Source organism: Gopherus flavomarginatus, chromosome 7, assembly GCF_025201925.1.
Source record: "Gopherus flavomarginatus isolate rGopFla2 chromosome 7, rGopFla2.mat.asm, whole genome shotgun sequence".
Lineage (NCBI taxonomy): Eukaryota > Metazoa > Chordata > Testudines > Testudinidae > Gopherus > Gopherus flavomarginatus.
Genome location: NC_066623.1, coordinates 16,198,422 through 16,210,648, shown reverse-complemented (window position 1 = coordinate 16,210,648; position 12,227 = coordinate 16,198,422). Strand labels below are relative to the sequence as shown.

General features: G+C 40.9%; 2 protein-coding genes across 3 annotated transcripts in view; one reads left to right on the top strand and one right to left on the bottom strand.

The window, feature by feature from the left end:
* Positions 1–6,081, top strand: part of FGF1 (fibroblast growth factor 1) — a 66,674-nt gene extending 60,593 nt beyond the window's left edge. For both annotated transcript variants that reach the window (XM_050962879.1, XM_050962878.1), the window contains exon 5: positions 3,332–6,081. In XM_050962879.1, coding sequence (XP_050818836.1) covers positions 3,332–3,526 — 195 coding nt within the window. In that variant the 3' untranslated portion in view covers positions 3,527–6,081. The remainder of the gene's footprint in view (positions 1–3,331) is intronic.
* The window catches only part of ARHGAP26 (Rho GTPase activating protein 26), a 533,008-nt gene that overhangs the window by 414,346 nt on the left and 106,435 nt on the right, over positions 1–12,227 (bottom strand). The window lies entirely within an intron of this gene.

Genomic DNA, 12,227 nt, shown 5'->3' with positions numbered 1-12,227 from the left:
CAGCTGGATCACCACTTTTTACCCAAATTTATTTTTGGAATAAATAAATAAAAGCTTGTAACAGTGCCCCAAAATATTTAACATATTATAGTTCATAGTTGGAACTAGTAGCAGCATCATTATAGTGTCTTTTCAGCTGCCAGTTTTCAGAAAGAGACTCTATTAGGAACTCTTGGCCAAAACTTCTCTCTTGCCCATAGACTGCAGTGAAGTTGCAGCTGCTTGCCCCAGGGCTGGCCACAGTCCTGTTTTGTAAACTCCCTTTTTTCAGGACACATCACATCAGACTCTTCATTCTATGATGCAGATGTTGCATTGTAGCTTAAACTTCTCAACATCCTTGCTAGGTGAATTTAGTGCTTCTAAAAAGGTATTGATTTGAGGTGAAGTTTTCTGTTCTCGGGTTAAGTAAACCACAGGTAGCAGCACAACTCCCAGCCACCTGCTTGCCAATTTGCCTCAGCCGTGATCTGCAGGGACCACCTGTATGAGGGAGGAGGCAGCAGTGTCTCCAAGCCATTCCAACCTCGGCCTTTCCAGTCATTTTCCTAATTAGGACACTTAGTGCCACATGTGATGTCTGTTAACAACTGACCTGAGATCACCCTAATTTTAGTATAACATACAATTGCTGATTTCTCTGTTAAGCATGTGCATCTGTCACAGGGGCCCTGCTCCACCTCACCTTCTTACCCCAGAAACTGCACAGAGTCCTCCAGGTGCACTATCAGTGAAGATTTATTTCAAGTCCCCTTCACCAATATCACCAGGGTCCCCTGTGCTCCCACCTATTTACAGTGTTTGCCAAGCTTTAGGCTGTCTCCACAGGACCTGAGAGGAACAGAGGTCTCCCGACTCTGAGCACTGTCTGTAACTAGGCCACAGCTAGCCATGTTCCTCCCTTCTCCCCTTGCTCTTGTCTCCCCTTGCACTTCCTTCCTGTGCCTCTGATCATTCCTGGGCTGATGGCCAATGGAGTTCATTAATCCTAATCAGTTTTTCCCTGGAGAACTAATTAGCTTCTAAGGCCTGGTCTACACTACAGCGTTAGGTCGATATATGGCAGCTTACATCAAACTCATTATGTCAGCGTACACACTACAGCCTTGCTCCCACCGATGTAAGTGCCCTACTACACAGACATAACTCTACCTCCAGGAGAGGCGTAGGGCTTGTGTCAGTGCAGTTACGGTGACCGTGTCCCTGTAGACACTGCGTTACTTATATCTATTGGCTGTCATTCTTGTCAATTTCACGGCTCCAGTGAAAGTCGGCTCCTGGCTCCCCAGCCTGGCTGCTGGCCAGTCTCCATTTGAAGCCGGGCTGCCACCCAGGCTCCCGGCTCAGACTGACCCCTGGGCTCCCCACAGGGAGTCCTGCTGCCCCCTGGGGTCACAGCTTCCCACTCTGATCTGGGCTGCCACCCAGGATCCCAGCTCCCCACTGGGAGCATGGCAGCTAATTGGACTCCGGGCACAAATCTCCCTGCTTGGAGCCCAGCTGCCCTCCCCGGGCTTCTCTCCAGGAATGGGGCAGCCACACCAGGCTCCTCAGCTCCCCTCCGGGAATGGGGTGGCTACACCAGGCTCCAGGCATGGATCTCCCTGCTGGGAGCCCAGCTGCCCTCCCCAGGATCTCAGCACCCTGCTCCACACTGAAAACATGTCTGCTAACATAGGACATCTTAAGTGTAGATGTGCCCTAAGTGATCAAAGTGCAGGCTCATTGGCACACGCCTGTAATCCCAGCTACTTGGGAGGCTGAGGCCAGCGGATGGCTTGAACTCAGGAGTTCTGGGCTGCAGTAGGGTATGCCAATCAGGTGTCCGCACTACATTCGGCATCAATATAGTGATCCCTGGGAAGCTTGGGGTCACCAGGTTGCCTAAGGAGGGGTGAACCAGACCAGGTGGGAAAAGGAGCAGATCAAGACTCCCCTACATTCTGTCACAGTGTCTCAGAGCTGGTGAGTGCTCATGAACGCAGCTTACTGATCTAATTCCACAGCCATAGCTAGCTACTTGGCAGCTGCAGAAAGAGTGGACAAATTGGACCGATTTCAATGGAACTGGACCACAGATGAATTGGGCCCAGGATGTGTAGCTGCTCAGGAGGCGGCGGGGTTCTTTGACAAAGAAACTGATCGCAGATAGGATAGGGTTGCGGATTGAAATGCAGGTGTGTCATAGTATAATTCCCAAATCTGGGCCTTAGCGTCCAAAATATGGGTACTAGCATGAATTCCCCTAAGCTAATTACCAGCTTAGATCCTGTAATGCTGCCACCAATCAGGACTTAGAGTAAAGCGCCTGATAGACTCTGGTCTCCCCCAAAACCTTCCCTGGGGACTCCAAGACCCAAATTCCTTGAGTCTCACAACAAAGGGGAATAAACCATTTCCCTTCCTCCTCCTTTCTTCCTCCCAGCTCTTTCCCGCCCTGGGTACACTAAGAGATCACCGTGATTCAACTCCTTGAATCACCACACAGAGAGGAATGATACCTTCCCCCAGAGGCAATCCAAATTCAAGTTCCGTGAATCTAAAACAAAGGGATTCCACCCTTCCCCCTCCTTCCCTGTTAAGTACAGACAAGGAGAAAAAATCAGACAGGTCTTAAAAGCAAAACTTTTAATAAAAGAAAGAAAAAAGTAAAAGGTCTATCTCTGCAATTTAGATGGTAAAAAGTTACAGGGTCTGTCAGCTTATAGAAACTAAAAAGAAGCCTCCCTCAGCAAATACAATTTAAAATACTTCCAGCAAACTACACAATTGCAAATAAAGGAAAAGAAATAAAAAGACTATACCACCTTTCTACCTTTTTACTCACAAAATGGGAATAGAAGATTAGACAGCCTGTAGGTACATGTGGTCACTCTCAGAGTCCAGAGAGAACAAAGCCAAACCCCAAAAAACACAAACAAAGGCTTCCCTCCACCGAGATTTGAAAGTATCTTGTTTCCTGATTGGTCCTCTGGTCAGGTGTTTGGGTCCCTGTTTGTTAACCCTTTACAGTTAAAAGAGACATTAACCCTTAGCTATCTGTTTATGACAAGATGCCATGAACAAGTTACTGTAGAGAAGTTAGCTAAGCCAAGGAAACCTACTCAGCATATGTTTCCACCAATTTTAGGAAAGTGCCTGTTTCAAATGAACATTGTATTAATAGAATGGAGTCAGATTCAAAAACCAATGGTCTTAAAGGGGGAGCGGGGTTGGCTAGAGCCTCACGGCAAACTACGACTCCCCAAGTCTAACTGAGTCTAGATCACTGCACTTAGGGGCATGCTTATACCATTCGCTCTCACAGTGGATACTTGGAACTCTTTTTCAGCTGTTACCGGGTGAGGAATGCTTGTTCTTGGAAAGAATGGAAGAAAATCATTACAACACGTACACGTCTAAGAAGCATGCAGATAAGAACTGGTTCATTGGCTTAAAGAAGAATGGAAGCTGCAAACTGGGACCGCGGACTCACTATGGCCAAAAGGCCATCCTTTTCCTTCCACTGCCCGTGTCAGCTGATTAACAGAAGTATCCAGGGTGCCATAAAATGACCCCGAGTCTTAAGTACCAACTACTATTCATTCTCTCTCTCTTTCAGTGGGCAGCGTGACAAAGAGCTTAATTTGAGATCCAGAAATTTTAAATCTAAATGCTTTAAAAATAAAATAGAGCTATTTAATTTTGTACTAACCAAGTTTAATGTGGAGGCGAGGAAAACACTTGTAGAGCAATGGGCAGGTTGTCTCTCCAATGCATCCTTGTTGACGAGTCTCCATTGTCAGACCTGTGCAACAGAAAGCATGTGTGAGGCACATTTGAGGCAAAATGTGTGCACTGAAAAATGCAAAAGGTCTCCAGAGAATATGTATAAACTCTTGTTTCAAAGGGTGCACACAGGAATGTTACTGCCCTAAACGCATGGCTTACTAGAACACTAAATCAAGAAGTTATTACCAGGGGAAAATACACACCTAGAGAGAACAGGTTCATGTTTTATATTTCCATAAAAGTAAAACATCCCTAGAATACATAGGTATTTTAATGCAATCTAGACAGTATCTAATATACACGTCAAAAAATTTAACTGTATTAGTATTCAATTTATCAACTGAAAGCATAGTCAAGAATTCTGCACCTATCCCAATTATGTACAACTCAACTAACAATGACCCATACTCTTGAAAACTAGACATCGAAGCCAGTCATATACTACTAATATTACTATATTTCTTATTACTATCCTTCATATATAATTTGTATTTATTTATTAAGTGACTCTGTATACATTATAAAGAGTTCAATAATATGAATTATAGGCAGTCAAAGCCAGTTAATGTTATCTCAAGAAGGATGCAGATAGGAAAAAGAGGGGTACGATTCTGACAAGAAAAACTGAGAGAAAGGTCATGGGGGAAAGGGAAGCAGTCATGGAACTACAATACCAGGGTGGATAAAAATCAATTATTTAAAAAAAATGGAATGTGTTTATTTAAATCAGATTTTTGGATAAAATACTTTGAGGAAAAAACGTATCTAAAGATAGTTTTAAGATACATTATAGCTCAAATATCTCATCATGGAATAGGGATTATAAATTTTAATTCTATAGTATGAGACAACATAAATGAGTAAATAGAATAAAATGAGTAAATTGTGAATGAGTTTCAATAGTTCATGGATTAGGGACCCGATTTTATGGGATTCCAGGGGCTTCTGTATAGATTATTTAGATTAATCTTTCTATCTACCCAATGGGACTCAATGCTCAGTCTAGAGGATACCATCAAAGATGCTTAGTTTTGCAGTTCTCAAACTGTGGATTGGTGTCTCCAGAAATAACATGCTTGTTAACAGCAAAAATATTTAAAAATAAATATACAGAAGTGAGAAATAACAGATCTCAACCCTATTGTCCCTCTGCAAATTTGTGTACACAGAGTCAACTCCTTACCGCTCTCTAAAAGTACAAAGTTTCAAAAAGTTCAATGAATAGAAGATTGTTAGGGGCGGAATAGATCTGGACAAGGAGAAGTAGTCTGGAGATAAATGGGAGAAGGGAGGGACAGGCAGTAGAAACAAAAGTGAAACTGTTTGAGCAGCATATTCCAGAAGTCTGAGTGTAATCTTCATTGATTTGAGATCTACCATACCATTCTCTCACTAGAACGGAAAACCTATAATGGCAGCAGGCCACAGAAGAGACCCAGTTCGGGAATAAGAACCATTCAAGAAACAGATGTTTGTTGATGTTTAAAGGAAGTCACACCAGTGAACTGGAGCAAATCACTTAAGCACTTGGATTTAGAGACTGTTAAAGTTATAATCTCACTTTAAACAGCAATAGTTTCTTCTGCTGGTATAGCGAGAATATTTTCTTCCTTTGGACTAATTCATTCCAAATTGAGAAATTGTTTGGGACCTGAAAAAGCAGGAAAGCTTGTTTTTCTTTTCCAGATTATGAACAAACAGGAAAATGAAGGTGAAGACGACTGAATTAGCTTCAGAAGCCAATATTTTAAGTTTCTCATGTTGACCTACTTCACATAGTTGATTTAATTTTTGTTTTTTGTTTTTAAATATTTAACTATTTTAGTTAAAACATTTTAACAAAAACAAACCTGATTTAAAAAAAACTTGAATGTTTAACTAAATTTGAAAATTCATATGCTTGTTTTGTTAAAATATTATTATATGTTTGCTGTTGAAGAAAAAAAAATCTAGAATACATAATGTTGTTGTTTTAGTTAAATAAAACAATTTAAGCGTCTGTCTGGTGATGTTCTCCTCCTCATACAGCATGGCAAGAAAATCTTCCAAATATTAATGATTAACCTGTTGAATTGGAGATAGGTCACTTCCCAGTGACTTCATAAATATCGGCTTCAATTACCTTCGGTAAATGAAATAACCAATCATTCATTTTCTGATATAGCTCTAAAACTAATCTGAAAAGATTTCAAAATAAATCACTTTAAAAACGTATAGTGTGTACCTTCTAAAAATGAAACCTACATCTATCTGAGTTGTGAAGAATATGTATTAAGGTTATAACAGCCAACGAGAATGCACTTTTATGTAGAAATCCACAATTAAATCGAGTCTTCCTGACTAGTGATTTAAATCATGCTTTAAGTCAGGATTTTGAAATCAAATCCACCCTGTATATTACAGTAAAACAATTCACCATTTTTATTTTGCCCCCAAAGCTAATTTTACATTTGAAAGCGTAGTTCCACTATGAATAGAAGAATTGTGACACTGTAAAAATGGCACCGTGGGACTTCAGTGAGTTCCATATCACTGTATGTGCTGAGTTTACTAATAAAGGAGTTATTTTCTACCTGACAGCCCTGCAAACTTAGCCTGGGAGTTGACAGTCAAACTGGGTTCTTCCCTTTTCATGTATTATTACTAAGAACGAAAGCTCTGCTGATCACATTCTCCCTTCATTGACGCCTGCGTAAACTCATAGACTTGCCAAGTATCAGAGGGTAGCCATGTTAGTCTGGATCTGTAAAAGCAGCAAAGAATCCTGTGGCACCTTATAGACTAACAGACGTTTTGGAGCATGAGCTTTTGTGGGTGAATACCCACTTCCTCATGCATCTGAGGAAGTGGGTATTCACCCACGAAAGCTCATGCTCCAAAACGTCTGTTAGTCTATAAGGTGCCACAGGATTCTCATAGACTTGCATAGCTGTAACTTGACTGGCATGTAATACGCATCACCATTTATAATAGCACAGGAAGAAACAGAATCCAGCTCACTCTTCTAAACAAATCAACCTAATTTTCTAGATTACCTCAGTCACGGGTGTGAAAAATCTACACCTCTGAGTGTTGTAGTTAAATGATCTAAGTCCCTATGTAGGCACTGCTAGGTTGACAGAAGAATTATTCTGTCAACCTAGCTAACATCTCTCAGGGAGGTGGATTACCGATGCTGATGGGAGAACCCTGTGCTGCTGTAGCATTTTAAGTGTAGATAAGCCCCTAGTCTCTGCCATTGCTATGACTATTATCACTACTATATTTCTATGATTCAATCTTGTTCCCACTGAATTCCGTGCAAGCAGATACAGGGATATGGTGCATCGGTGAGTTTCTTTGCTAGGAGTGTAGCTTAAGGACTGTGCATATGAATCAACCCCCTTCCTTCCTGTTGGACTGTAGCTTCTCTCTGAGCAGAGCTGTCATTGAGAGTTAATGAGAGTTCAACACACAGGGCCCCTAGAGAATTGGTACCTACACTGGGGAATAAGTTAAATAAGCAGAAAGATTTGTTCTAATTTTGCAAAATAGCCTGGAATTCCAAAAATTCAGGAAGGCTGAGATTCACTATAGTCCGGACAGAGCACAGACTAAGGCGATTTTCACCTTAAGTGTCTTCTCTCTTGTCCTGCATGACATTCTGGATAGTAAACACATCTCTGTGGCCTATAACCCTTAAGATTCCCATTCACTTTTCAACACACCTCCCTTCCCTTCTTAACACTCACAACTGTAAAGACTTCAGCTCTATTTAATCAATATTAAAGGATACACTAGATGCCTACATTTTTTTAATTGTTAAAATAGTGTATTTAATGACTCTAGAAGCAGCAAAGAGTCCTGTGGCATCTTATAGACTAACAGACGTTAATCTACCAGAAGCACTTGTCCCTAGTGATCTAGAGTCATTAAGTATCAGAGGGGTAGTCGTGTTAGTCTGGATCTATAAAAGCAGCAAAGACTCCTGTGGCTTCGTCATATTCACCCACAAAAGCTCATGCTCCAAAACGTCTGTTAGTCTGTAAGGTGCCACAGGACTCTGTGCTGCTTTTATAGATCCAGACTAACACGGCTACCCCTCTGATACTTAATGACTCTAGATCACTAGGGACAAGTGCTCCTGGAAGATTAAAAGGTTGGAAAAATAGAGTTTATTTTAATTGTTTATATTACAAATTGTGGAACTATATGTTCACTAATTGCATTAAGACAACTCATCTAGCATTTGGAAGAGGAACCTCTGACAAATTTGAAAAAGATTTGGTCTAACTTTTTAGAAACCTTTGATTAATTCTTAGTTAGGTGGAAAGCCAAGATGTCGCACTCCTTTCCCTTCTTTCCCCCCTTCCTTCTCCTCCTCTCCCATTCTTTTACCTTTCAGTTCTTCTACCTTCTCCCCCTTCCTGCTATCCTCTTATTTGGGACGGGGGGGGGGGGGAATGTCTAATAAAAAAACAGTTTATCTGCTCTCCTCCAGCCTAAAATTGTAAAAATTATTATTAATATTTAGCATATTTCTAAAACAGCAAAAATGGATTTTGTGGTTTGCGTACAAAACTTTTAAATTGCTGTAACAGGAGAACTTTCTGACGATACAAAGAATCATAGGACTGGAAGGGACCTCAACAGGTCTTCTAGTCCAATCCCCTGCACTCAAGGCAGAACATCTCTGCATCTGATTCCTGGCTCTGTCAGTGTGTTCTAGCTGCCAGGTGGACTGTAGTAGAACCAGAGTACACAAATTCATTTCTGTTTAAGTGTACTGTACCTCCTGAAAACATCAAGACAAGGCCTGCAGTGTCCGCTAATTAGATATTATAATCTATTTTTTCCGCTTTGCTTTTAACGCTGCCAAGAGACACCACTATCCTTCCCAGAAATGGGCGTTACCTCCAAGGTTCCTGCCATTACTTGAATGTTTTCAATGACACGCTTTGTTCCTGAACAAACATGACTATGGGATGTTCTGCTACTCAGGAACCATCTGTTCCAAAACCAGCAGTGCAAGTTTAGTAACAAATCAGTCTGAAAGAATCATAATCATGTTAAGTTAATGTAATAACAAAATTGACACAAGTACGCTCCATAGATTGTAGTACTGAATTGGGAGTAGGGGAGAGAGGGAGGGGAATGCCTGAAGCAAGTTTCAGAAACAAGAATACACATTCGCCGGCCCCAACACACACACAGTATTTATGAAAGCTTTCAGACCTCACTTATCCGTGTTTCTATTTCACTCACTACAATGCTCATAATTATAAACTACTCCTGATATAGAGCTGTTATCCTTTGCCTCCCTAGTCCATTATCTATTCCCCCTTCATAATGTCCCTCTTTAAAGTATATCTCATGAGGTGGAATAGGTTCCTCCATATACATGATCAAGATCAGTGATCAAGAGCCTAGAACCAGAAGTCTTTGGATCCCTTCACAGAACAGCCTATAGAGAGCCTTATGTGGCAAAAATATCTTCAATCAGGTCTTCAGGTCCTTGCTCATGCACAAGATCATGTACAAAAAATCTCCAAAATGGCATCTCTTGCCCTTACTACAATTGCACATGCAACGCAGTATCTAGGCATGCATGTGATCCGCTAGAAGGGTCACAGGTCATTTGCTTACAGGAGGACCACAACTATCCACAGTAAACTCGCATGCAATTTTTATGTAGAAGGTACTGAACATTTGGCCTTTCAGGTTTAGCAACCCAAATTGTCACGGTCTGATTAATCAGAAAACAGGGAGAAGTTACTTAGCTAAAACCTTTTGTGCCCACTCTTTGGATTAATAGAGAGCTTGATGGTTTGATTTTCAGAGGGGCAGGGAACCTGCAACCACTCTGTAAATAAATAAAGAAAGTCATTAGTATCCTGGGCTGTGAATCAGGACAGGTGTTTGGTATGTATATTAAAAGTAAGCCTAAACTATTGATGCTGCTCTTGTCAATGGGTGCTGAACGAGAAGACCGTGTGCAATTATGAATGTCACATATATAGTTGAAGAGTTTTGTACACAAGTACACTGTCCTATACAGGACAGTATAGTAGCAGCACATGTCATTGATGAAGATAATATGAGCTAAGGTGTAAATATCTCCAATTTGCATTGAAGGTGGGTACAGATTAAGAAGGAGAGTTAAGGGTTTTGGGGGGGGGAGGGGAGGAGGCCACAATTGTCCATTTCCAGACTTTACAACTTTTTCTTGTAAGTTTCAATGTGATTGAAAAGGTCATGCCTTCCTCATTTTTTTTTAAACTTAAAAGTTTTCTTCCCTTTATCAATATGTTCTTACAATTAACTCCAGCTCAATAAAGTTTTTTCATTGACTATATATGTACTTATGTGTGGGTGTGCTTATTATTTGGCGTATGCAATCTAATCAAGCCAAGCCACAGCTTCCTTATCAATGATGCTCAAGCGATGAAGACCGCTCAGAAGCGGAGTCATTTTTTAGTCCTCAACAATGTGTGTCATGGGTTGTAGCTGCTCACAATGACATAGTGGACTGTCTCCAAAATGCTACCAAAATTCCACCTCTGGGACGAAACCAGTTCAGGGGCTCCACTGCCTTTGCGCTAATTCAAATCCAGGTTGACGATGACTGAGGACCGAGACAAGATAATTATAAGTCACACTTAAGGTGGCCGTTCTTATCTACATTGATACAATTATCGAGGTTTAATCATAGAATCATAGACTTTAAGGTCAGAACTGTTGTCTACCTCAAAAAACTAAAGCAGTCACATTTGGAATGCGTTCAAGTATCGGCTGAAAAAGTAGCACCAACATCTGATGCTTCCACACAACACAGCATTTGCACTGCAAAATATTAATAATACCTCTAATTCAGAGGAAGTGGCTGATTGCATCACTGTTGGGAATATAGGACCGTGAAATTTCTCCTACACAATGCAAATTATAAAGCAGAAATCTCAGTTTAATGACATGAAGAACCACAGCTTTAGTATGTGTGCTAAGATTGCCATATTGGAATTTATTATGGGAAAAAATAGAATAAGCTTCCCCACCCTGCCCCGAAATCTTTTCTATTTCCCCAAGAAAGCTCAACCCTGATGCAAGATTTGGTTTTAAAGGAGAAGACCTAGGAAAGCCTCATGATCATTTTGTAACCATTGTTAGAGCTGAGTTGACTGAGATAAAAGAATATGAAAGGGCCTGTTCAGTGCCACACAATAGAGAACTAAGACCCAGGAACTTCCAAATGTCTTCTCTGTAACCTCTTCATCGCACAATGCCCTCAAATCCAAGGCTCATATTTTGTACATGCAACATCCATGAGAAGCCACTAGTCCAAACGCAATTGAACCATTTTTCTTGGCTGCTTAGAGTTTTCTCTCTCTCTCCCCACAACCACCAAAACACATTTGAAAATTCCTTAGTATTTACTGAGGTAATGCAGGGAAGAATGTCCTAAAAGTACAGGCCTGACAATATCAGGTCTCTATCTTCTGAATCAGCAATGTTCCCACACAGACTCCTTTTCTTCAAACAGGCTAGATTGTGCAATCCTGGTCCCTGTGGATGAGTAAGGGATCCACAACCTGGCCCTCCGGATCTATTGCTGATCAGTTAGAAAGGACTGAGTGATGGCTACACAAAATGCTAATGAGATGAAAAACATGGGGATGATTGATAAGATGCAAATTGGAACGTCTATGAACTCCTAGGAATGATCAACTGGAGTTGACCCACACATATAAACACACAGGATTAAAGCACTTGCTCAAACATGCCAAACAATAATATAATATATGGAGATATACCTATCTCATAGAATGGGAAGGGACCCCGAAATGTCATCGAGTCCAGTTCCCCGCCTTCACTAGCAGGACCAAGTAGTGATTTTGTCCCAGATAAATCCAAATGCTAAATACTGAATTCCATGTTTCTGGTGCATTCTCAAGGCCTTTGATGTGAGAAATACATTCAGTTGTGAGGTTCAGTTGTGTTGACCTAATATTTCAATGCACTCGGGCTACTCTTGGAGGCATTTTTCTTCCTTCCCCCCAGCAGGAGCAGCAAAGGAGAAATATTTCTTGCTCCAGGCAAAGCCCCCAAAAGAAGAAAGCTGCTAAACAACCTGAATGTGGGAGGTATTTGTCTTTATTTACATTTCCTCTGTATTTATGTCTCATTAATGTTGAAATATGTAGCAATAATTAGCCACTAATTGCTGCACTTTTGAATTGCTGTGCTAATTACTGCACTCCTGAACTTCTGCACTTCCTGAGTCTGAAGGCTTCTTCTAAGTTTTGATAGCAACATTATTAATTTTCCTCTAATTCAAATGTAGTGATTTGTTCAAAAGAACGCCTGAGACATGACAGGGGAAGGTAAAAGCTTCAGAGGCACTGCCAGCTACAGTGCTTTACAATGGAGACAAGAGACCAATGTTAATTAAGCTACTCTTTGTACCTATACGGATACTAAAA